The 25,738-nt window shown below is 44.9% G+C and overlaps 1 protein-coding gene across 1 annotated transcript in view; it reads left to right on the top strand.

Annotated features, from left to right (window-relative positions):
• The window catches only part of PIBF1 (progesterone immunomodulatory binding factor 1), a 210,365-nt gene that overhangs the window by 5,046 nt on the left and 179,581 nt on the right, over nt 1-25,738 (top strand). Inside the window, exons 3-7 of the mRNA XM_060233537.1 lie at nt 5,280-5,380; nt 7,295-7,493; nt 9,479-9,598; nt 21,210-21,343; nt 25,191-25,299. Coding sequence (XP_060089520.1) covers nt 5,280-5,380; nt 7,295-7,493; nt 9,479-9,598; nt 21,210-21,343; nt 25,191-25,299 — 663 coding nt within the window. The remainder of the gene's footprint in view (nt 1-5,279; nt 5,381-7,294; nt 7,494-9,478; nt 9,599-21,209; nt 21,344-25,190; nt 25,300-25,738) is intronic.

Raw genomic sequence — 25,738 nt, 5'->3', positions numbered from 1 at the left:
GATGAGTCGAAGTTGATACAAAGACTACGTTTATTGATAGACGATACTTTGGTAACAGGTTATTGAGAGTAATGCCAACCATACATTGATACAATACTTTTAAGGCCTACTTCAAAGCGATTCCAAGGGATGGGGTTGCGGGGTAGCATTCACACATAAACTATCATAACTGTCTACATCCCCATAGTGTTATCAGGACTGTGTCCTTGCTTTCCCAGATGTCTCTCACTCTTTTACTGGAATGTATGGGAAGGTGCTGATTGCTTGGTTTCTATTCTCACTACTTCTAATTACAAGCCATAAAGCAAGAAGGGGGGGAGGGAAAGAATAACAAACTAACTAAGTTAGATCCTCCGTGATATTTCGCAGACCAGGTTAGGCAGGACCATAAAGCAATGAATTAACAATGGAATTTCACCATGCTTGACAACTGCCAAAGAATACCTGAATTTTTGCTTCTCTAAAAGAAGTCTCCCTTGGGGTTGCCAAGTCCTACCTGGCAGCTGTCACATTGCAATGACATTACATGGAAGTGCTGTTATCACATCACTGATGTTGGGAGCTGATGTTCTAGTTTTTGGGCAAAGCTCTTATAGTTTATGGGGGGTTTTTTAACAAAAAAGGGGGGTTGTGTTTGTGTGTGTGCGCATGCATGTATGAGTTTGTACACCTGGAAGTCATGGTGACCTCTGATGACTGACACCTACTGGGTGGCTGGAGGATATTTAGGGAGGTGGCTGAATAAAGCCTTCCCCCGCCTCTTAACTCCTGGTATTCCAAGGAGGCCTCCCATCCATGTACTTTCCAGATCTGATGAGACTGGACTTGCCAGGGCTATCTAGCTCAGGGCAAATCTTTGGTTTGTAACCGACTTTACCACAGAGTTTTGCCCAAAAACTAGAGCATCACTGTGCACTGTCCGCCATGTGATGGTGTCACTTCTGGGTGATGTCATGACATCACCTTTTGCACTGGTTGGGGGTGGGATTTCCTCCCTCCAGTTAGCTGACCAGTGGCAGGGAAGTGCCCTGCAAAAGTGGAGGTTCCCTTGTACCCAGCAGGGGTGTGGCAACCCTAACTCCCTCCTACAGGCAAACTTCTTTGAAACCAATGATGTTTCTAAAGTAGCTTATATTACATTTTTCTTTACAGCATTTATATGTCACTTTTCTGCCCAGTCAGGGATGGTATGGATATCTGCTGATTGAAGTCACAAGTTCCACTAGGGGAAAACTACAAGTCTTCACTCTACCTAAAATAGCTACTTGAGTTCCAGCTGGTTGTATTTTGTGGCTTCCACAGGGCAGTTCAGCAGGAAGCATACATTTTTATGGTAGGGTGTGTGTGTGAAAGACAGAGTCAGCATAAAAATGATTTGAAATTCAGATGAGGTCTCTACAGTATGAAAGCTAAGGCAGGTGATAGCAATGACTTATATCAGGGTGGCCAAATTTGCTTCATGTAAGAGCCATGCAGAATAAATGTCAGATGTTTGAGAGCCAGAAGGAAAATAGATGGGGGAAGGAGAAGTGGAAAGATAACAACTTTAACTTTAAATGCATTCTCCAAGCTACTGACTGCCTTGGAGAAGTGATTTAATAATAATAATAATAATAATAATAATAACTTTTAATTTCTATCCCGCCCTCCCCGCCAAAGCAGGCTCAGGGCGGCTTACAACATAAAATACATTATACATCAGATTACATAAATTGCAAATAAAATCCAAGTTAAGACAAATTACAAGTTAAAATTTACAAATTACAATGGTGCTAAAACATTCGATCTTCAATAATTCCATAAAATTCAGTAACCAAGAGCACTTTTTTAGAGGCATTTCCTAGTTTATCATTGGTTGAAGGCTAGTTTATAGAGGTGGGTCTTACAGGCCCCGCGGAACTGTTCCAAACTCCGCAGGGCCCGCACCTCTACCGGGAGTTGATTCCACAGCAGTGGAGCAGCAATAGAGAAGGCCCTATCTCGGGTGGCCTTCAATCTGGCCTCCCTTGGCCCAGGGACGGTCAGCTGGTTTTTTCCAGCCGACCGCAATGCTCTTTGGGGCTCATATGGGGAGAGACGGTCCTTCAGGTAGGCAGGTCCTCGGCCATATAGGGCTTTAAAGGTGATAACCAGCACCTTGTAACGAACTCGGTATCCCACTGGCAGCCAGTGCAGTTCGCGCAGCCCCGGCTGTATGTGCTCCCATCTTGGGAGTCCCAACAACAGCCTAGCCGCCGCGTTCTGCACCAGCTGCAGCCGCCGAGTTCGGCACAGGGGCAGCCCCATGTAGAGAGCGTTGCAGTAATCCAGTCTCGAGGTGACCGTAGCATGGATCACCGTTGCTAGGTCACGGCGCTCTAGGAAGGGGGCCAACTGCTTCGCCCGTCGGAGATGAAAGAACGCGGACTTGGCAGCGGCTGCTATCTGTGCCTCCATTGATAGTGAAGGCTCCAGAAGAACCCCCAAGCTCTTGACCCTATGTGCCGCTTTCAGCAGCACACCGTCAAAAATCGGCAAGGGGATTTCCCTTCCCAGGGCACCGCGACCCAAGCAAAGGACCTCTGTCTTCGTTGGATTCAACTTCAGCCCGCTCAGTCTGAGCCAACCTGCCACGGCTTGCAATGCTAGGTCCAGGCTTTCTGGGACGGAGTCAGGTCGGCCGTCCATTAATAGATAGAGCTGGGTGTCATCTGCATATTGATGGCACCCAAGCCCAAACCTCCGGGCAATCTGGGCAAGGGGGCGCATGTAGATGTTAAATAACATCGGAGAGAGAACTGCCCCTTGTGGCACCCCACACACTAGGGGGTGCCTCCGGGACAGCTCCCCCCCAATTGCCACCCTTTGTCCCCGTCCATCAAGGAAGGAGGAAAGCCACTGTAAAGCCAACCCCCTTATCCCTGTGTCGGCGAGCCGGCGGGCCAGTAGCTGATGGTCGACCGTATCGAACGCGGCCGACAGATCTAACAACATCAGCACCGCCACGCCGCCTCGATCCAGATGCCGCTGGAGGTCATCCATCAAGGCGACCAGCACTGTCTCCGTCCCATGACCCGGACGAAAGCCGGACTGGTAGGGGTCTAAGGCGGAAGTGTCATCCAAAAAGCCCTGCAACTGCGACGCTACTGCCCTCTCTAAAACCTTACCTAAAAATGGTAGGTTCGAGACCGGTCGATAATTCGCCAATTCGGCCGGGTCTGCTGTACTCTTTTTTAAGAGAGGGCGGACCATAGCCTCTTTCAAAGATGTTGGGAATTGCCCTTCCAAGAGGGATCTATTTATGATATCCCGTATAGGATATCTAAGCTCCCTCTGGCAAGATTTAATTAGCCATGAGGGGCATGGGTCGAGATCACAGGTTGTAGAGCGTGCAGTTGAGAGAATTTCATCGACTTCCCCAAGACTGAGCGCGTCGAAGTGATCCAGGATAACTTCAGAAGACAGGCACGGAGCCCCGGGTTCTTGTTCTGCATCCAATGTGGCAGGAAAGTCCTGGCGGAGTGACAAGATTTTATCTGCAAAAAATTTCGCAAAAGCCTCACAGCCTATTTCCAATTCTCTCATATTTGGTCTGCCCTGGGGCAGATTGGTCAAATTTTCAATTATCTTAAATAATTGTGCCGGGCGCGAATTTGCAGATGCAATCCTGGCCGCAAAGTAATCTTTCTTTGCGGCTTTGACTGCCATCTCATAAGACTTCATAAACGTTCTATAGGATGTTCTTGTCGCTTCGTCACGAGTATGCCGCCACCGTCTCTCTAGTCGTCTGAGCCCCTGTTTCAGCTGGCGAAGCTCCAAGGTGTACCAAGGGGCCAGCCTGCTACGGGGGCGCAGAGGGCGCCGGGGTGCAATCTCGTTGATGGCTCTGGATAGCCTGTCATGCCAGGTCTCTACCAGGTCATCAAGGGAATTGCTAGGGGGCCAGGGGTCCCGCAGAGCCCTTTGGAACCGCTCAGGGTCCATCAGACTCCGCGGGCGAGCCAAAATAGGCTCGCCGCCCATACAGGGTTGAGGCGGCGCACCCACACGGGCCTTGAGGGCTAGGTGGTCCGACCATGGCACCGCTTCTACTGCGATACCGTCCACCAAAATCCCGGACGCAAAGATCAAGTCCAACATGTGTCCGGCCTGATGCGTGGGGGTGGTAACAAATTGGGAGAGTCCCAGTGTCGCCATGGAAGACACCAGGTCCAGCGCCTGATTGGAGGCCGCGTCGTCTACATGGACGTTGAAGTCACCCAAGACCATAAGCCTTGGGAACTCCAACGCCCAGCCCGCCACCGCCTCCATCAGGGCTGGTAAGGCGTTGGCTGGTGCGTTTGGCGGACGGTACACCAGCCAAATCGCCAACCCCTCCCCCACCTCCCATGCCAGACCGGCACATTCCAGGCCCTCGATCGTTGGGGCCGGGAGAGCCCTGAAGGAGTAACCCTCCCGTATGAATAGCGCCACCCCTCCCCCCCGGCCAGTTGTCCGTGATTGGTGAAAGACCGAGTAGCCTGGGGGCGCCATCTGGGAGAGAGCCACCGTCTCTCCATCCCGCACCCAGGTCTCGGTCACGCAAGCCAGGTCCATATCCTGCTTAAGCAGGTAATCTCTAAGGATTGAGGTCTTATTGTTTATGGACCTGGCGTTACATAACACCAATGACGGAGACTGGCATTCCCTCTTGGCCCCACTACCTGCCACCCTCGGGATGGGACGCAGACTGGAAGGGGGCCGAGCACTGTTTTGTCTCTGCCTCCTTCCCCTGTAGTTCCGTCTGCTCCCACCGTCATACCTCCCCCTCCCCATGAGCACTGGGATCCCTAGGCCAGACATCCACTCTGTGCCCAATCCTTCACCACAATAGGTTGGTTTGCTACCCAGTTATCTTATGAGACAGATGCCTTCTCCAAGCTGGCCGACAGGGTGATGGGAGCTTCGAGGGCCACACAATATGTGTGAAAGAGCCACATGTGGCTCATGAGCTGCAGTTTCACCATCCCTGACTTATATATTAGGAAAAGTCACAGAGTTGTGGGCTCTGCCACAGGAGGTGGTGGCGGCCACAAGTATAGCCACCTTCAAGAGGGGTTTAGATAAAAATATGGAGCACAGGTCCATCAGTGGCTATTAGCCACAGTGTGTGTGTATATATAAAATTTTTTGCCACTGTGTGACACAGTGTTGGACTGGATGGGCCGTTGGCCTGTTCCAACATGGCTTCTCTTATGTTCTGCAGAATTCACTTCAATAAATTCTGATTTGTTTTCTGTTGTTTAATTATTTGCTTTTAGATTGAAGAACTGGAAGAAAGGCTTAACGATGCCCTCCACGAAAAGCAGCTTCTGTCTTTGCGACTAGATAGCCAACTGGCATTACAGCAGGAAGACGCTCGGTATGAAGAGAAAGGAATTGGGACCCGTGTGTTCTACATTCAGAAGTAGAGATAAAGAATAGCAGGCTATCAGTCTTTTAAGAAAACTTTGTATAAAGTCATGTGCTTGTGTTTCAAATCATAATTTAATGGTTGCGGACATCTGAATAGGTTCTGGTGTACACGTGGGTGCTTGTGCTGAGGTCAATAAAACATATGGTGGGAGCAAACATATGTTACAGGAACTTGATCCTGTGAGGTTTTTGACAGGATAATGTTTTATAGTTAATGTAATCACAATATTGAATTATTCATAGTAAGCTCCAGGTTCTAATTTGCCTTCTAGGCAGGTTTAGGTTACCCAGAGTCTTTGTAGTGTGAAAGAATAAAAACATTAAGTCAAATGTGATTCTGAGCAGTGCTTTGGCATTGTTCTTGTTAAGAAAGTATCCCTAGGCAGAGGTTTTTTTGTCGAAAAATCCCAGCAGGAACTCGTTTGCATATTAGACCACACTCCTGACATCACCATTGTTTCCCAGTTTTTTTGTAGAAAAATCTCAGCAGTAACTCATTTGCATATTAGGCCACACCCCAATGCCAATCCAATCCAAACTGTGTTCCTGTGCGTTCCTTCTAAAAAAACCCCCCACACCCTGTCCCTAGGAATTGTGTGAAAGAGTACATGCATGTTTAATTGATATGTGAACTGAGGTACGGGATATAAAGTAGCAGCAACTACATGTAAAAATTGCAGTTTACAGAGAGATTGCTGATCTACAAAGTAGCACGCAGAATGGCTAGGGACCTGTAACTATACATATTTTCCAACTGCACCTTTTTTCATCTCTTCCTGGACTCTGTATTGGTGCTGCCCTCCTTTTTGGCTTACTACAATTTGTTTGAACATAAGTTTAAAATAAGCATGCTAAATCAGATCACACTCTGTCTAGGGCATCAGATAATTTTCTGGAAAATTTTCCAATTCTAATTTTTCTGGAAAACCCACATCTCAGGTTTGGTGGAGTAGAAGCATTAACCATAGTTCATGGGTTTCACTGTTTTTGAGTCCATGAAGAGGAGGGACACAGTATATGAGTACTGAACTTATTTCTGGTTTGGCATTGTGTTTCTACTGAAATGCTAAAAGTGTCTCCATTGGTGTGACTGATTTTGAAAATTCTAGACCTGAGTCTTCAAGTTGTGCAGAGTGCTTCTTCATTATAAAAAAAAATACATTAAATTGTTGAAAACTGCATCCCCTGGATTACGTTATCCCAGTAAAGGTGAATGTAAGACCTTACTCACTCTGTCAGTTAGTTGAAGCTCTTTTGTGCTGGCTTTTTAAAATAAAATTATGATGCCTGTAATGGGCAAAGCAGCTATTCCAGTTAAAATAAAACAGCTATTCCAGTTAAAATAAAATTATGATGCCTGTAATGGGCAAAGCAGCTATTCCAGTTTTTGTATTTTTTGCACCTATTTTAACTCACTTAAATTTGAGCTCAGAGGCAGATAAAATAATTGATACCTGATGTAGAACCCTCCCCCCCATGTAATTCACATAGCTTCTGTTTATGTATTGGCAGCTATGAACATTCAGGCCAATGCTGTGTCTGACCAAAAAGTAAATTGCTCAGACTAATAGATTAATTTTTTTATGCATAGTAAATGCTGACTTTATTCTTTTATTATTATGTTTTGTAGTTTGATTCGCATTTTTTAAATACTGAAGTAGTCCACAAAGCAGTCAGGAAATACAGCTGAGTAATCATATCTATTTAATAAACATCACTAGCTCTGCCTGTCTTAATGAGCTGGGTAGTTATTCATGTTTACAGATTGTGAAATACAGTTTTCTAATTGAAGAATTGTATCTTTTATCTGTGGGTTCCATGCAGAAATCTGCTGCAAATAATATCTTTATCCTTCCCATAGAAAACATCAGGAATTAATGAAACAGGAGATGGAAACCATCTTGCTGCATCAGAAGCACCTAGAGGAGACTAATCATCAGTTAAGAGAGCGGGCAGGAGACATTCGTCGCAACTTACGTGACCTTGAATTGACTGAGGAACGCTACTCCAAACTCAGATCCCTTCCCGAAGATGAGCTTTCACTTCCTGAATATGTGTCTGTAAGTACTGTTGTTGCAATGAGATCTATAACTTAAACTCTGAGATACAAGGCAGAGTAATCCTGCTTTCTGGGATAGTTCTGTGGATGACAGCAGTTTCTGGAGCAATGTGATGATGTAATCCTCATACTTAATATAACATCTTTTCAGATGGGCAAGCAACAATGATTTCCTCGGTTGTTTACAGAGCCACTGTAAGAATAGGTACATCTTTCTAGGCATGTTGACTTAAAAGTGTATAGCTTTGCTTAGGATGGCACTGTTAGTATCTGTTAAAAGCTAAGCTGTAGTAGGTAACTGATTCTGTGAGTGGCTTCACTTTACAAGATGATCTGTGCAACATTCTAGTACAGGAGTGTCAAGCATGTGGCCCAAGGGCTGGATCAGGCCCCCAAGCAACTGGCTGCCATCTGTTTCTTTCTCTCTCTTGCTTCCTTCTTTTGCCAGGCTTACTCAGTTGCGCAGGAGCTATGGAGCAAAGCTTCTGTTTTCTCCATTGGCTGAGGCTCCTCTCCCTTGGGGAAGGAGAGCTGCTTTGTCAGGCTCTCTGAATTGCACAGCAGAGCTACTGAACCAAGCCTCTCTTCCTTCTGCTGGCTGAGGCTCCTCAGAGCAAGAGCTGTCAGTTATCAGGGACTGTTAAATAAACAAAATATTGCAAGAGTGCTAATATTTTAAGCATGTTTTAAGGGTTTTTTAAAATCTTTAATTGTGTTTGTCCATGTCCTTTATAAAGTTTATATCTCCACTACTTGGCATTAGATGTTACGACACGCATGGCCTGGCCCCACAAAGTCCCATTCGTGTCAGATCTGGCCCTTGCAACAAATAAGTTTGACACCCCTGTTCTAGTGGGTAGCCATGTTGGTCTGAAGCCACAGAACAAAGCTTGAGTCCAGTGGCACCTTTAAGACTGACAGAATTTATTCTGGGTATATGCTTTCATGGTCATGCAGACTTTATCAGATACCCGATGAATTTGAAGAAGTATGCATGCACACAAAAGCTTATACCCAGAATTAAAACTTTGTTGGTCTTAAAGGTGCCACTGGGCATTTTGTATTCTGTAAGCAGTCTAGTTTTTGGAGGCACCATCACTAGAGATATCAGTAGAGCAAATATGTTTTCATGTCCCTAACTGGGAAACTTGTGAGCAATGTAATTTGATGTCATTGTACAGTGAACAGCTACTGGGATTATAAAATGTTCCTTGATGATGGAGAAAGCCACTTTGAAACCTGTTATAATTGTTATCTTTAAAAAATACTGTTGCATCTCACAGATGGACATCCACTGACCATGATGTCTGTAATTTGTAAAAGAATTTGGAAATCCCTAGTTTAGGAATGGAGAAATAGTTATTAAATGCTTAATATTAGGAAGGTAGATAAATAATGTGTATTTATTTTTTTTACTAAAAACATTTAGAAGTTAAAAGACATGAAACAGTACCACTGTCAGTTCACATTATTATTTCTCAATATGATACGTTGCATTGGACTAGAACCTGAGGGATGGGGTCAGAGTGCCACTTAGCTCGCTGGATGACCTTGGGCTAGCCACTCCCTCTCTCAGCTTAAATTATCTTTCAGGGTTGGTGTGAGGATAAAATAGTGGAGTGCAGAAAAATGTACTCCATCCAAACCTCCTGAGAGGAAGGATAGGGTAAAAATGAACTATATAAGTAAAGCATTCCTGTTACCTAACATGTTTTATACATCTGATGCTTTGTAACACAGTGGTAGGTTACCTATTCAGTAGTTCTTGTGTATTTGAGATTTCTGCATTCTTGGCAGGACTTCAGCAGCTTATTTCATGGGTGCATTATTTTTTAACAAATACACTTAGCTTTTAGAAAGACAAACCAGTGCCTAAAACTCACAATTTAAGGGAAGGCAAGGCAGGTAGAAAGGTGTGAAATGCTTGTCATTTTTTCCTTACTGTGAAGAATTATAACCTTGTTTGACTTTACTTGTGTTTTGCAGATTAGATTCTATGAAGCCGTGCATCCATTAAAAAAAGAACTAAATGAGCTGCAGGTGAAAAAGGAGCTATTAACTGAAGAACTGAATGATTACAAATCTCAGCTGAAAAGCCTGATGGAGGTTTGTTTGTCAATATGTATTTTAAAAGGTATTGTTTCAAGGGAAGTATGATGTATATGCCCACTGCAGTCAGTATAAAAAAGGTAAAGGTAAGTCCCCTGTGCAAGCACCAGTTATTTCCAACTCTGGGGTGATGTCCCACTACAACATTTTCACAGCAGACTTTTTAACGAGGTGGTTTGCCATTGCCTTCCCCAGTCATCTACACTTTCCCCCCAGCAAGCTGGGTGCTCATTTTTCCGACCTCAGAAGGATGGAAGGCTGAGTCAACCTGGAGCCGGCTACCTGAAACCAGCTTCTGCCGGAATTGAACTCAGGTTGTGAGCAGAGCTTCGACTGCAGCTTTACCCCTCTGCACCACGGGGCTGCAGTCAGTAGCTAGAGCATTATTTCTTGTTCAGAGTTGGGTCCCTTGCCTTTCCAAACCCCACCCAAAGAATCTCCAGGTATTTCCCAACCCAGAAGTGGCAGCCCTGCTATCCAGGGGTTCTGATGTTCCACTTGGCGAGAGCAAAGATTTAGTATTTATTTACTTTATCTTATTCAATTTATAGCCCAGGGTGGCCGAACTGTGGCCCGGGAACCACGTGTGGCTTTTTCTCATGTACTTTGTGGCCCTCAAAGCCCCTACTGTCCTTTTGGCTGGCTTGGAGAAGGCATTTGTCTCTTTAATTCACTTCTCCAAGCCAAGCTTGGTGGTTTGGAGAATGCATTTAAAGTTAAAGTTGCTTTCTTTCCAGCTCTCCCCCTTTATTTGCCTCCCTCCCTTCCTTGTGGCTCTCAAACATCTGATGTTTATTTTATGAGGTTCTTCTGTTAAGCAAGTTTGGCCACCCCAGTTGTAGCCCGTCCTTCCAGTAAAGCAGGCTCAGGGCAGGTTACATCATAGAAAGATTAAATGATTACCCATAATGGCATTTCTACACTCAGACAATTATGAGCCCTAGCAAAGCACCTTCTAGCTTTGATTGTTGTGTTTTGAGTACCTCTGCAACCTGTCGAGGGGTTTTCCTGCAAAGCAGAGTCTCCAAAGGAAATCAGGTTGGACAAGCAAGCAAATACTGCTGATTTGGACCAAGTATTGTTCAGAATATGTTTTGCATGTGGTACTAATCCCAGGTTCAACCCTTGACCTTCCAGGTTCAACCCTTGACCTTCCAACTGACGTGGCATCAGAGGGTGTGGTCTAATATGCAAATATGTTCTTGCTGAGCTTTTCCTATCAATAAAGCCCTGCGCAAAACAATGGTAATGTCAGGGGGCGTGGTCTAATAGGCAAATGAGTTCCTGCTGGGCATTTTCTACAAAAAACCTGCGCTGTTTACTAGGTTCACAGCTGTCACAAATAAAACCGTTTTGTTTATTACATAAATAGATAAATGCAGTTTGAAATCTGTTTTGTACCAACACCATCCAACGCCTGCAATTTTAAGGCCATTATAAGCTGCAGATTTTAGGGCTTTTCTCTGCGTCCGGAAGCATTTTCCCCCTTGTCTTCATCTCTCCCTCCCCTCACTTTTTTATTTGAACATCTGCCCTGAAGAATTCTATAGAATGCAAGAGGAGTCTTCACTGTTTTTTTCCAAGCTTATGCTGTTTTCTTTAACGCATCAAGTGCCTGCAGCAGTTCTCTTTTCTTTTAATCTCAGCCTTTGAGCTTCTGCTGCTGCTCGCCACTTGGGGTCAGCATTGGCTTAGAATCTTGGCTTCTTGCTTTTCCTTCTGTCAGTCAAGAGAATCCTGCCTGAAGGTTGTGTCAAAGCATGTGTGCTGTGGGGATGGGGGGGGGGAGTATGCTGTGTCTTTTTTTAGACAAGGAGACATTGAAAATGTTTAGGTCACAGGTGGCCAAATTTACTTAGTGTAAGAGCTGCTCAAAAAAAATGTCAGATGTTTGAAACTCGTGAGATATGAACAAATATCACACATCTTTATTAAAATTCTTTATACTTTCTTAGCCCAGAATAATAAAATACGGATGTATGTATTTGACAACACAACCATGCTAGTAGAAGACTTAAAAAAAAAAAAGCTGGGAATAACATAAGACCAGCATAGGAAAAGGTTAGGGAGTTATTTTTTGGCACCAGTGGGAGAAGGAAACACACATGTACCATATAAATCACTGGCCACCATTTGCATCCTTATGCATCTCTTTTTGCCTTGACACCAAGGTTAGCAAATACAGCCCCTACAAGAGCTATGAAGCTAAGGGGGAACCCTGAGTAACCCTCCTTAATTTCATCTCTCTTTCCAGTAGCTCCCTTGACTCTTGTGCTCTCATTCCCAACTCTAGGACCCTGGGCGACCTCTGTGGCAGAGGAGGAGAGCTTGAGTGCCTGCCTATTTCTCCCTCCTTCCCCACTTCACACATGGCAGAAATAGTCACCTACTTATGGGTCAGCACTCAGAGGCTGACTGAAGTCCCATTGCTAAGCACACTTACTTGAGTGTAAGCCTACATTACAAAATTACAAAAGCCTCAACCTCCGGGAGCCACACAATATGTTTGAAAGAGCCACATGTGGCTCCTGAGCCACAGTTTGGCCACCCCTGATTTTGGCATTCCGTTTCTTTATGTCGTGATCTTCAGAAGTAGGGGTGGAATTCTATCAGGAGCTCATTTGAATATTAGGCCACACACCCCTGATGCAGCCACTCCTCCAGGAGCTTACAAAAAAGAGCCTTGTAAGCTCTTGGAGGATTGGCTACATCAGGGGTGTGTGGCCTAATATGCAAAGGAGCTCCTGCTAGAATTCCACCTCCTCTTCAGGAGACTAACTGCTGATCTGTTCTCAGGCCTCAGGTGGATAGCTGTGTTGGTCTGAAACAACAAAACAAAGCTAAAGTCCAATGGCACCTCTGAGACGAACAAAGTTTAATTCTAGGTATAAGCTTTTGTGTGCATGCACACTTCTTTAGAGACTTTGAAGTGTGCATGCACACGAAAGCTTATTCCTAGAATTAAGCTTTATTGGTTTTAAAGATGTTGTAGTTCTCAGACTTGTGAGAGCAAGCATTTGTTTTTCCCCAGTCTGTTTGAACTGGTGCTATTATAGTCTCCCAAGAGAACTATGAAATGTATTCCTTTGGATTCTCTGCCCCTTCCCTCCCCCGGCAAAAAAAACTACAATAAGTGGCAAATGAGTGGCAGTTTAGCTCTGACACTCCAGCAAATAGATTGAATTGAATTATATGTTTGAAAGTACATCTGATGTCTAATGATCAAAACTGGAATAAAATGATAAATAGCATAAATGTGCTTTATACATTTGATGTGCCATTTTCCTTCTGTATTTCTTGAACTACTGAAAGGATTGCATAGACGCTCAAAGACTGTGATCACGCACACTGAATAATGCACTTTCAATGCACTGTCCAACTGGATTTTGCAAGTTCACACAGTAAAATCCTGTTGTAAAGTCCATTGAAAGTGCATTATTTAGTGTGTATGATTGTTGGGTTTTTGATGCAATTTCACTTTCTGTTGTCATGAGTTGTTTGTATATGCATGCTGATGTTTAGCCAGTGAGATTGGTAGAGCCAATGAGAATGTTTGCACATACTTCCCGCCAAGACTAGGTATCAATATGCATAGTGACCATTGAGGGAGAACCCTAATAGGCTAATCCATATATTTGGGTGGTGGTCTAGGGGAGAGCATATGGTAACTTTTATTGCCCTTTGTGTTAAGCCCTTAGATCTCCATGCAGTTGAAGTTAAGACTTGAGAGAGTTGAGATGTAGCTTAGAAGCTAGATAGGATATGGAATCCTTTCTTTGTTTTCTAGAAATCCCACTCATCCCTTTCCTCATTAGTAAAGTAAACTACTTTATTCTTAAGCTAAACTGTGTGCCTGGCTGTTATTTTGTGGTTCTCTCCATGTTACTCTGCTAATCGTATATCTAAACCCTAACAGTGATCCCAGCCCAAGCATTTTTACAAGGCTGCTTACTGAGATAATTCTCAGAAGGGAAAAATAGATTTTGACTGCGATCACACAGACTTAATAATGCACTTTCAATTCACTTTCAGTGCACTTTCCAACTGGATTTTACTGTGTGAACTGGCAAAACCCAATTGGAAAGTGCATTGAAAGTGGGTTGAAAGTGCATTATATAGCGTGTGTGACTGCAGTCTTTCATACCCATATGAGGAATGAGTGTGCTTTTTAAAGCACTTTTGGGGAAGTGGTAGGCTATTTATTTGCAGGTACAACAACTCTTTCCACATGGTGTAAGCAATAGATACATTCCATTCCAAAGTGGCTATAAAAATTATAGTGCTAGCCAAAACACATTTCCTTTCTTCAAGAAACTGTCCCACTTTTTGCCTCTCAGATCTCAGAATTGATTAATTTTTCAGGACCTCAGAGTGACAAGGCTGCACACTTCCCTTGCCGTTCAAATTTATGGTAGGGTTTTGTCTGTGTGGGTTCAGTGTCTTTGGATAGGAACTGAAGTATGAACCAGAAGAGCAGAGCTGTGGAAGAACGCTGGGCAACACCTGCGTATGCTTGCGGCTTAGTTGTAGCATGTTGGCAGCAGTTAGTAAGAAGTCCCTGAAAATACCATGACTGGACTAGAGCCACATGATGACAATCTGATTTCCTGTTATCCTGAGCCTAAATAATCTGTTCAGTTGTTGTAAGTAAGTGGAGCCAGTTTGGTGTAGTGGTTCAGTATGTGGATTCTTATTTGGGAGAACTGGGTTTGATTCCCCACTCCTCCACTTGCAGCTGCTGGAATGGCCTTGGGTCAGCCATAGTTCTGGCAGAGGTTGTCCTTGAAAGGGCAGCTGCTGTGAGACCCCTCTCAGCCCCACCCACCTCACAGGGTGTCTGTTGTCGAGGAGGAAGATAAAGGAGATTGTGAGCCGCTCTGAGATTCAGAGTGGAGGGCGGAATATAAATCCAATGTCATTGTCTTCTAAGTGTAATGCTATTTATAAGTTCTGCGGTACGGTCACTTTCAGTGTGCCACGAGGGTTGGTGGGCATCCCACCTCAAAAACCATATTCCATAGCTTTCTGCAACTACAACCAGGGTTTTTTTGTAGCAGGAACTCCTTTGTATATTAGGCTGCACCCCCCAGATGTAGCTAATCCTAAAACTAATATTAAGAGCCCTGTAAGCTCCTGGAGGATTGGCTACATCAGAGGCGTGTGGCCTAATATGCAAAAGAGTTTCTGCTACTAAAAAAAGCCCTGACTGCAACAAGAAGGCAACTAAAATGTCCAAGTGGTTGGAGCCTCCTTCCATAAGAAAAAGCTAAAGAAGAAGACAGCAGATTTATACCCCGCTCTTCTCTCTAAATCAGAGACTCAGAGTGGCTTACAATCCCCTATATCTTCTCCCCCCCACAACAGACACCTTGTGAGGTGGGTGGGGCTGAGCAGGCTCTCACAGCAGCTGCCCTTTCAAGGACAACTCCTGCAATAGCTCTTGCTAACCCAAGGCCATTCCAGCAGGTGCAAATGGAGGAGTGGGGGATCAAACCTGGTTCTCCCAGATAAGAGTCCACACACTTAACCACTACGCCAAACTGGCTCTCATTTAGTTGAAGGGGAGCAAAGATGACACAGAGAAAACAAGACAAATTTATAAAATATGTATTAGAACTTTGGGATACTATTGAATTTGCTCAGTAGTCAGCCCGGCACAGAGGAAAGGGAATACATTTACAGACCATAAATTTCTAGTGGCACTGATGTTGACAGCAGCTAATTAAGATGCTGTTTTACTTCGTTTTGTGTTATTAATGTTCTCCTCCAGAGTTCCGAAAGTGTGTTGATAAATGTATCATTTGTTGTTGTTGTTTTAAAGGGGAAGGCAGAAACTTTCCAGGGCTTGTTCTCAGTTAACTTTAGTCATGATAATTAATTGGAAACTCCCTGTCAGGAGGCCCTGTACCTCTGAAGGCCAGGTGCTGGGTACAGAGCACGAGATGGTTGCCTTTATTTAACAGCGTCTTTTGCTTTTGCTTTTGCTCGGACAGGTTCATCGGTAAATGAGGCAGGTGAACCAGGGCATTTGCGGGAAGTATCCTGTCCCTGTTGGAGTAATAAATCCAGGTGTGCAGCCGGGTTGGTCTGAAGCAGAAGAACAGAGCAGGAGTCAAGTTCTACCTTTAAGAACAACAAACTTTCATTCAGAATGTCAGCTTTCATGTGCATGCACACTTCTTCAGACGAGGAATGAGGTACAGTACTGACGAATTGTGCATGCACTCGAAAGCTGAGATTCTGAATAAAAGTTTGTTGGTCTTAAAGGGGTGCAACTTAACTCCTGCTTTGTTGGCGTAATAGTTTGAAGTCAATATTTGAAGTAGTTGAAACACTTTTGATTGAAAAGTCATCTGCCCTTACAGGGGTCAGCTTCATTTTAAATAATGTTTTTTGTAAATTTAGCTGCTGGCATTGCCTTATGGAAAAAGAGCCTCATGGCGTAGAGTGGTAAAGCAGCAGTACTGCAGTCTGAACTCTCTGCTCACGAGCTGAGTTTGATTCTGGCGTAAGCTGGATTCAGGTAGCTGGCCCAAGGTTGACTCAGCCTTCCATCCTTCCAAGGTCGGTAAAATGAGTTACCAGCTTGCTGGGGGGAAAGTGTAGATGACTGGGGAAGGCAATGGCAAACCGTGTAAAAAGTCTGCCCTGAAAACGTTGTGAAAGCAACGTCACCCCAGAGTCAAAAACAACTGGTGCTTGCACAGGGGACTACCTTTACCTTTATTGCCTTATGGACAGGGGGTGGGGGGTGGGCTTTAAGGGGGACGAGACAGTTCCATCAGGGACTGAGTTTCTTCAACTCCTTAGCCCCACCCCCTTCACTGCTCAGTCCTGAAATGGAGCTGCCGCCTAAGAACATCTGTGCTGCTACTAGCACTTCCTCCAGCCGATCATACGCTGCCTCCCGGCCGCTGCTTCTGTATTTTATTGTATTATGATTTTTAGGTTGTTGTTTGTATTGTAAGCCCTTTTTGGTCTTGCTTTGCTAGATAAAAATGGGATAAAAATAACCAATTAAATAAACAAACCCTTTCCTCCCCTTCTGTTTCCTTGCTGGGAAAAAGCTATTATAAAGCTGCTTTTACCCAATTCCTCCCTCACCGCACTTTCCTCTTGAAAGTTAAAGCTTCCCTCTGTCCCAACCCTGTTCTCCTTGATAGGGTGAAAGAAACCATATATTTACACGTGATTCATGAGCAGGGCTTTTTTCGGGGGGGGGGGGGTGTAGGAAAAGCCCAGCAGAAACTCATTTGTATATTAGGCCACACCCCATGACACCAGCATTGTTTCACACAGGGATTTTTTGTGGAAAAGGCCAGCAGGAACTAATTTGCATATTAGGCCACACACCCCTAATGCAAGCAAGCTAGAACTGCATTCCTGCTCAAAGCCAGTCTGGTGTAGTGGTTAAATGTGCAGACTCTTATCTGGGAGAACCAGGTTTGATTCCCCACACCTCCACTTGCAGCTGCTGGAATGGCCTTGGGTTAGCCATAGCTCTGGCAGAGGTTGTCCTTGAAAGGGCAGCTGCTGTGAGAGCCCTCTCAGCCCAGCCATCTAATAGAGTGTCTGTGTGTGGGGGAAATTGTGAGCCGCCCTGAGACTCTTGAAATTTGGAGTGGAGGGCGGGATATAAATCCAATATCATCATCATCAGAAAGCCCTGTTCTTGAGTATGCATTGTGGAACACAGATAAGAATGCAATTTTTTATGTAGTTAAGGATTTGGAATTTGAGGTGGGCTTTTTAAAAAAAGCTTTATATTTTTAGTCCTCTGAACGAAGCAGTTTGAACATGGGATTAAGGACAAGTCAGGGAAACTACCATTTCAGAAACACTCTCCCCCACCCCCCATGGTTTTCTGGGAAGTTTCCCTCTCTAGAGCTGTCTGAGATCTTTTAAAAGACTTGTAAAATGTTTTCTGAACTTGTAATGGAACAAGTTATCAGTTTTTATCCTGAGGCATACTGGCTTGGCTTTGGCTTTAAAGCAACTGAGAAATATTAAAGTTAGGATTCATTTCTGATTGACTGAATGGGGAAAAAATATTTCTGAATGGGTTTGGTTGAGTCGCCTGATTCCATCTGGTTCTGTTATGCTGCTGTTTGCTGTACCCCTGAGCAGAGAGGCCTTTCTCCATGGCACGGGGTAGCAATGCTTAAGGTTCGTTCAAATACGATGAACCCGTCACATTTGTGAAGCTGGTTGTTGCCAGATGATGCATCGCACCTCCACTTGGAAACATGTGAAGCATAAGAACTCGTTTTTCAGGGTTTAATAAATCCACCTGTTTTAATAGTGATTCATCAGCCTGGACAAGTGGGAAATTATCTGTACATAGCTTAAGGGTAAATAGTATTGTGTGACATCAGTGTTTTGACTTTAATGTGCTCAACATTGGATATTATTTCTTACAGTTCATTAACATGCTGCTAAATTCCTAAATGACTGTAGAACAGAGGATCAGGAATAGTAAGCTTCTTATGGGTAATTGCCAAAACAAGGTGTGATCTAATATCTAGGGCGGATAGAGAACCCCCTACCCTGACATCAAGATGTAGTACAAGAAAGCTACATTTGCTTTGTTAAAGGAGTGGTTACACAAGGATGGTGTTTTAGGTTTGGATTGGCCTTATCTTATTTGGTTTCAGGAAAAGGCCTGGAAGAAGAAATGTAGTCACTTCTCTCAAGTTTAAAAATCTGGTATAAATTCAGAGTGTTATCTGTCCCCATCCATTTGCCATTGTTTTCAATTGTATATAACAGGGTAGCCAAACTTGTTTAATGTAAGAGCCACATAAAATAAACTTCAGATGCTTGAGAGCCTCAAGACATGAACATCAGATGTTTGAGAGCTGCAAGAGAAGGAGGGAGGGAGACAAATGGAGGAGGGGAGGTAGAAAGAAAGTCACTTTAACATTGAATGCATTCTCCAAGCTGCCAGCAGGCTTGGCTTGCAGAAGTGATTTAAATACCTTCTCCTAGCCAGCCAATGAGGCGGTGGGGGCTTCAAGAGCCTCACAATATGTGTGAAAGAGCCACATGTGGCTCCCAAGCCACAGTTTGGCCACCATTGTATATAACTATCAGTTTCAGTAGAGGCAGTGGAGATGGAGAACATTAGATGCTGGAAGGCTTTTGACTCACCTATATTAAGAAGAAGATGACTGCAGATTTATACCCTGCCCTTCTCTCTGAATCAGAGACTCAGAGCAGCTTACAATCTCTTATATCTTCTCCCCCACAACAGACACCTTGTAAGGTGGGTGGGGCTGAGAGGGCTCTCACAGCAGCTGCCCTTTCAAGGACAACTCCTGCTCTAGCTGTGGCTAACCCAAGGCCATTGCAACAGCTGTAAGTGGAGGAGTGGGGAATCAAATGTGGTTCTCCCAGATAAGAGTCCACACACTTAACCACTACACCAAATTGGCTCTTAATACGTTCAGTAGTAAATGGAACCATCTAATGATCAGGTATTTTGTTCCCATTTTTAAATTATTATTGCAGACAAAACAAAACCAAACAACGGGTCAGCAAGATCTCTCCAGAAGCATAAAAGTAAATACAAGATAAATTGGAAATACAGTGGGATAGTTGTCAGGCAGATATGTACAAATGGTCAATATTTCAAACCAGCTTATATTGTTTTTAACTGTGAAGAGCAGGCATTCCCAGAAAGACATGACCAGGTGTTAAATTGACCTTCTCACACCTCATGGTCATGACCATTTCATACCTCAGCTCTTGCATCTAGTCCTCCCAGAGACATCCACAGACATGTAGCCCAGCCCCCTTTAATAATCGACCCTCATTCATTCAGGGCAAATGGGGATGGAGCTCCAACACTGTTCCAGTCAATCAGTGCCACTATTCATTCATATCCTGTTCATATACATGTATAGACTGAGATATTAAACTCTATGTGCTTCTTTCCCTTAGACACAGAGCCCACAGGGTTAATCAAGCAGGGAAGCTTTCATGACACAAACAAAATACTGAGGAAAGTAAAGTATGGGGGGGGGGAATCATCTCCATGGAGCTTTTGGACTGAAGCCCTGTTCCTAGTGCTGGGGACTCCTCATGAGAAGGAGCCTGCATGACACTTGATTAAGTGTGTGGACTCTTATCTGGGAGAACCGGGTTTGATTCCCCACTCCTCCACTTGCACCTGCTGGAATGGCCTTGGGTCAGCCAGAGCTCTCTTGTCTGGGAGAACCGGGACTCCGCATGAGAAGGAGCCTGCATGACACTTGATTAAGTGTGTGGACTCTTATCTGGGAGAACCGGGTTTGATTCCCCACTCCTGCACTTGCATCTGCTGGAATGGCCTTGGGTCAGCCATAGCTCTCATCTGGGAGAACCGGGACTCCTTATGAGAAGGAGCCTGCATGACACTTGATTAAGTGTGCGGACTTTTATCTGGGAGAACCGGGTTTGATTCCCCACTCCTGCACTTGCACCTGCTGGAATGGCCCTGGGTTAGCCAGAGCTCTGGCAGAGGTTGTCCTTGAAAGGGCAGCTGCTGTGAGAGCCCTCTCAGCCCCACCCACCTCACAGGGTGTCTGTTGTGGGGGAGGAAGGTAAAGGAGATTGTGAGCCGCTCTGAGACTCTTCGGAGTGGAGGGCGGGATATAAATCCAATATCCTCCCCCCCTCCCCCCCCAATGGCTAATCCTCATAGGTTTCAATAGTTTCCTGGGACTAAACCCCACTGAGTAATATGGGCTTACTATGGGTAGATCTACTTAGGACTGCTCTGGTAATGCATTAGACTGTTTCTGGAAGTCTCAGTTTTGAAAACATTTCAACATGCCCCATCAGTGACTGCGACTTGAGAAAAAAAAACCCCTCTTTTTTGGTGAATAGATCTTATTTCTTTGCCGTCCTTTTCCCAGCTATGTTCAGGAATACTCTTATCCTTCGCAGGCCAGAGGAGTTGACCATTAATGTTTCTCCCTGTGATTATAAGAATTAGAACTGGTAAGGTGAGACTGATGTAGAAAATAATGGGTAAGAAACATATAGCACACAGTTGGAAAACTACGTCTAGCACCAAGAAATGTTGAGTGGATTATTAATAATTTGATTTTTTAGATTTCTCCACAGATGCAGGGTTGGATCCAGATTAGCAATACTGCCCACAGGGTGTGATTTTAGTGTCTCTCCCAATTCCTATAGCAGCCCAGAATGTCCCTAAATTCCTGTTCCTGGGGGGAGGTTGGAAAATGAAACTCTCAACCAGTGTTCCCTGTAAGCTGAGTTAGTGTGAGCTAGCTCACAGCTTTTTAGCTTCCAGCTCACACATTTTTGTCTTTGCTCAGGAAGGATGACCCCAGAGCACCATAATTTATGCAGCAGCTCACAATTGTAATGCCAGCAGCTCATAACTTTAGTACCAGTAGCTCACAAAGTAGAATTTTTGCTCACAAGACTCTGCAGCTTTGAGGGAACTTTGCTCTCAACTCTCCTTTCTGGTATTCAGTGTGGGTTTCCCAGAACAGACTAGTCCGGATCCAACCCTGTTAAAAGTCCAGCAGGAAAAAAGCATTCATGACATGGGTAAATAATTCCTTTTGCTTTTGTCATTTTAAATTTTGCTTTCCAGAGTTATGAAATGGAAAGAAAAAATCGATCAGAGCTCGATGTTAGATGTCAACGTTTAGCACTCGAACTAGCAGATACAAAGCAAATGATTCATCAAGGAGACTACAGGCAAGAGAATTATGATAAAGTAAAATGGTAAGTAAATCCCAGTACAGCTAATAATAGATGAACCTTCAAGCCACCTGGCATAATCAGTTCCCTCCAAGCATCTTCACTGAGGTCTTGCAATATGTAAATGCAGGGGTGGAATTCTAGCAGGAGCTTCTTTGCATATTAGGCCACACACCCCTGATGCAGCCAATCCTCCTGGAGCTTACAGTAGGCCCTGTGCGAAGAGCCCTGTAAGGAATTCTAGCAGGACCTCCTTTGCCTATTAGGCCACACACCCCTGATGCAGCCAATCCTCCTGGAGCTTACAGTAGGCCCTGTGCGAAGAGCCCTGTAAGGAATTCTAGCAGGACCTCCTTTGCCTATTAGGCCGCATCCCCCTGATGCAGCCAATCCTCCTGGAGCTTACAGTAGGCCCTGTGCGAAGAGCCCTGTAAGGAATTCTAGCAGGACCTCCTTTGCCTATTAGGCCACACACCCCTGATGCAGCCAATCCTCCTGGAGCTTACAGTAGGCCCTGTGCGAAGAGCCCTGTAAGGAATTCTAGCAGGACCTCCTTTGCCTATTAGGCCACATCCCCCTGATGCAGCCAATCCTCCTGGAGCTTACAGTAGGCCCTGTGCGAAGAGCCCTGTAAGGAATTCTAGCAGGACCTCCTTTGCCTATTAGGCCACACCGCCCTGATGCAGCCAGTCCTCCTGGAGCTTACAGCAGACCCTGTACTGAGAGCCCTGTAAGCTCTTGGGAGGATTGGCTACACCAGGGGCGTGTGGCCTAAGCTCCTGCTAGAATTCCACCGCTGTGTAAATGTATGCAACTGATAAGTTCTCTCTTAATTAATCAGTTAAAATTTTTGTTTTCTTGATGAAATCAAATTTATTAATGTTACAGCCCATAGCCAAAACGAATACATTCAAAGAAGCACAACCCGCATGCAATACAGACAGTTACATAAAATATTGTACTAATTTAAAAAGAAGTAATGTCAAGCTAATGGCATAAGGATACAGAAGTCCTTTGTACCTGAGGACCGCTCTTTTAGATAATCTTTGCGGTTATCTTCTTGATCTAATCAAACAGGTTAAACATTTAGAGCTGTCACAGAGGTAATCAGACCTGCACACTAGTAATTGTACAGCACTTGTCCAAAACGGTCTGCTTAGCAGTATGCTGCGATTCCATATTTTATTTATTTATTTATTTTATCGGATTTATATCCCGCCCTCCCCTGGCGGGCTCAGGGCGGCTAACAACAATTTCATCCACATAAAACATTAAAAGCAAGTTACACAATAAAAACAATCACACAATTTACAATCAATAAGTCCAAGATGTGCGTTTCTGATTTCTTTGGTGTTCTTAATTCAGTTACAATGATTCAGTGGGATTATCGGTACCATGGAGTCATAGCTACCTCCCTTCAGCTGTTAAAAGCGAGTTGGAATAATTCGGTTTTACAGGCCCTGCAGAAGTGTGGCAAATCCCTGATGTTTTCAGGGAGGGGCTGGCCCTGGTGAGGGACAGTGGAGCCTCTTTCAGCCCGGGGATCTTAAGGAGGTTTTGAGACGCCGAGTGGAGAGGCAGGGCCCAGGCCATACAGGGCTTTAAAGGTTATGACCAGCACCTTGAAGTGAATCCAGAATGCCCCAAGCAACCAGCACAGTATCGTTTCTGAATGTTCTCAGGGTGAAATTGCACCCTCAAGAGGGTCCTTCCAGCTGAGGTTTTTCTTTCTTGTCTTTTAAAAATGTGCATGGCTGGATGCCTCTCTGAATAATGTTGCCCCCGTGAAATGTATGAATGAGTTACCAGAGAGAAGGCCTCAGAGTTTTTCATAACTTGTATGAAACCATACCATTTGTGCTTCCAACCATTATTGGTAATTTTCTCATACAGACATTAAAAATATAAGAATCTTAAACAGCTGGCTGGATCCCTTGTACCAGGGGTCCCCAACCCCCAGTACTGGTCCGTGGTCTGTTAGCAACCAGGCTGCTGAGCGAGACAGAGGCGCCTCTCCACTCCTTTCGCCTGCCCAGGACCCAGCCAGACAAAAGAGGCAGCCTGGTCTTACTCTGAAGCTGCCTCCCCGGGGAGGCCGCCTTGGAGCGAGCAGAGCAGTCCTGCCGCCCGGGACCCAGGCAGATGAAAGGGGCAGCGTGGCCTCGCTCCAAAGCACCACCTCTTCCATTCGCCCAGGGCACGGGTGGGTGGAAGAGGCAGCACAGCAGTAACCTTTGCCTGCTTCTCATTTAAAGATCCCAAGGGGGGGCAGCCTAGGGTGGCAAAACCCCCAGCACGCATACACACACACCCTGGTCCGTGGAAAAATTGTCTTCCATGAAACCGGTCCCTGGTGCCAAAAAGGTTGGGAGCCACTGCCTGGTACTACCAGTGACACTTCCCTTAGGAAGCAAAGTGCCTTCCCTTGCTCTGGAGGTCACCACCACCACCGCTAGTGGAATGAATCTGTGGAATCCAGCCCATGGGGTGAAATAGTCCGTAATGTCTGGCTTGATCCTGTCGCCTCAAATTATTTGATAGGCAGAGTTCTATTGTGCTGTTACAGCAAATTCTATTCCTTCCAGTTTTTATCATAAGAACGCAAGTAGAGCCCTGCTGGGTCAGACCAAGGCCATCAAGTCCAGCATTCCGTTCACACAGTGGCTGACCAGTCTCCTCTAGGAAGGCCACAAGCGGGATAACTGCAACAGCATCCTTCAAACCATCCTCCAAACCAGGGGTTGCCCAACTGAGGCTCGGGAGAATCTTAAACAGCTGGCTGGATCCCTTTTACACAAATTGCGTGGCTCTCAAAGCCCCCACTGCCCCGTTGGCCAGCCTGGAGAAGGCATTTCTCTCTTTGAATCACTTCTTCAAGCCAAGCCAGCTGGCAGTTTGGAGAATGCATTTAAAGTTAAAGCAGCTTTCTTTCACCTCTTACCTCCCATCCCCCATCTATTTGCCTTCCTTCCTTCCTTCCTTCCTTCCTTCCTTCCTTCCTTCCTTCCTTCCTTCCTTCCTTCCTTCCTTCCTTCCTTCCTTCCTTCCTTCCTTCCTTCCTTCCTTCCTTCCTTCCTTCCTTCCTCCCTCCCTCCCTCCCTCCCTCCCTCCCTCCCTCCCTCCCTCCCTCCCTCCTTCCTTCCTTCCTTCCTTCCTTCCTTCCTTCCTTCCTTCCTTCCTTCCTTCCTTCCTTCCTTCCTTCCTTCCTTCCTTCCTTCCTTCCTGTCTTGGGGCTCTCAAACATCTGACATTTATTCTATATGACTCTTATATTAAGCAAGTTTGGCCACCCCTGCTCCAAATCATGCTGTCCAGATACTGACTTAAAGAAGAATACTGGCTCTGGTGCGAAAGGGAGTCGGTATCCATCATTATAAGAAGCCACTGATAGCCCCGTCCTCCTTATATCTGTCCATTCACCTTTTAAAACCTTCCAAGTTGGCAGCCGTCATCACATCCTGTGGTGGCAAGTTCCACAGTTTAACTGTACACTGTGTGAAGTGGTACCTCTTTGTGTCTGTTCTGTTTCTCCCAACATTCAGCTTCAGCAGATGACTCCAGTTTCTGCCCCCCTTTCCCCACCCCACTTTAGCTAATTCAGCTACACTGTCAGGAAGGAAGGCTGCAGGAATATAAAATGAGCTTCGGGTGGGTGAGGAGTTGAACCTGTATCTCCTGGGCCCTAGTTTGAGTACATCACTCTGAAATTTATATAAAGGAAGGCCCACAAGCCATGTAACTTCATTCTCATAATCAGTGGAGACCAACTGCTTTGAAGGGCAGAACTTTCTTGGGGTAATCAAACAGAAACAATGAAAAGCTGGGGATTTTTACAGTTCCTCTGATCATAGTATGCTTTTTCTTTCAACAGTGAACGGGATGCATTTGAACATGACTTGTTGGAGCTCCGAAGAAAATACGAAATACTAGAAGTGTCTCACACAGTGCTAAACAAAGAAAGAAATGATGCATCAAAAGAGGTAAAATCTTCATATCTTGTTTATCTTTATTTTTTTTTAAAAAAAAATACCAAGCTTAAAATACGAAGCTTAAAATTGCATTTGGATAGCATTTAGAATAATTAATTTCCTTGGAAGCCGCACAGCATCATACACTGCTAGCCAGTCTTGCATTTCTTGTGAACTGGATAAGTTTGCTCAGTGAATGAGTTCGTCCTTGTTCCACTAGCCTTTCTTCCCTCCCTGTCCAGTTCAGTTCCAACTTTTGCTCCATGTTGCCGTAGTCACATTGCTCTGTGTTATCCTACCTTTTGGAAGTAGCTGGCCATTTAAACAAAGTTATGCAGTGTTCATGATTTTAGATAGGTGTGTGTACTGTTGAAATCAGGGCTCTCCAATCTTTTTGAAGCGTCTGCACCTCTTGGGGAAGTCTTGACACAGCATGGTGGGTGCAGCCACA

Source organism: Heteronotia binoei, chromosome 3 (genome assembly GCF_032191835.1).
Source record: "Heteronotia binoei isolate CCM8104 ecotype False Entrance Well chromosome 3, APGP_CSIRO_Hbin_v1, whole genome shotgun sequence".
NCBI lineage: Eukaryota > Metazoa > Chordata > Lepidosauria > Squamata > Gekkonidae > Heteronotia > Heteronotia binoei.
This window is presented reverse-complemented; position numbering and strand designations above follow the sequence as displayed.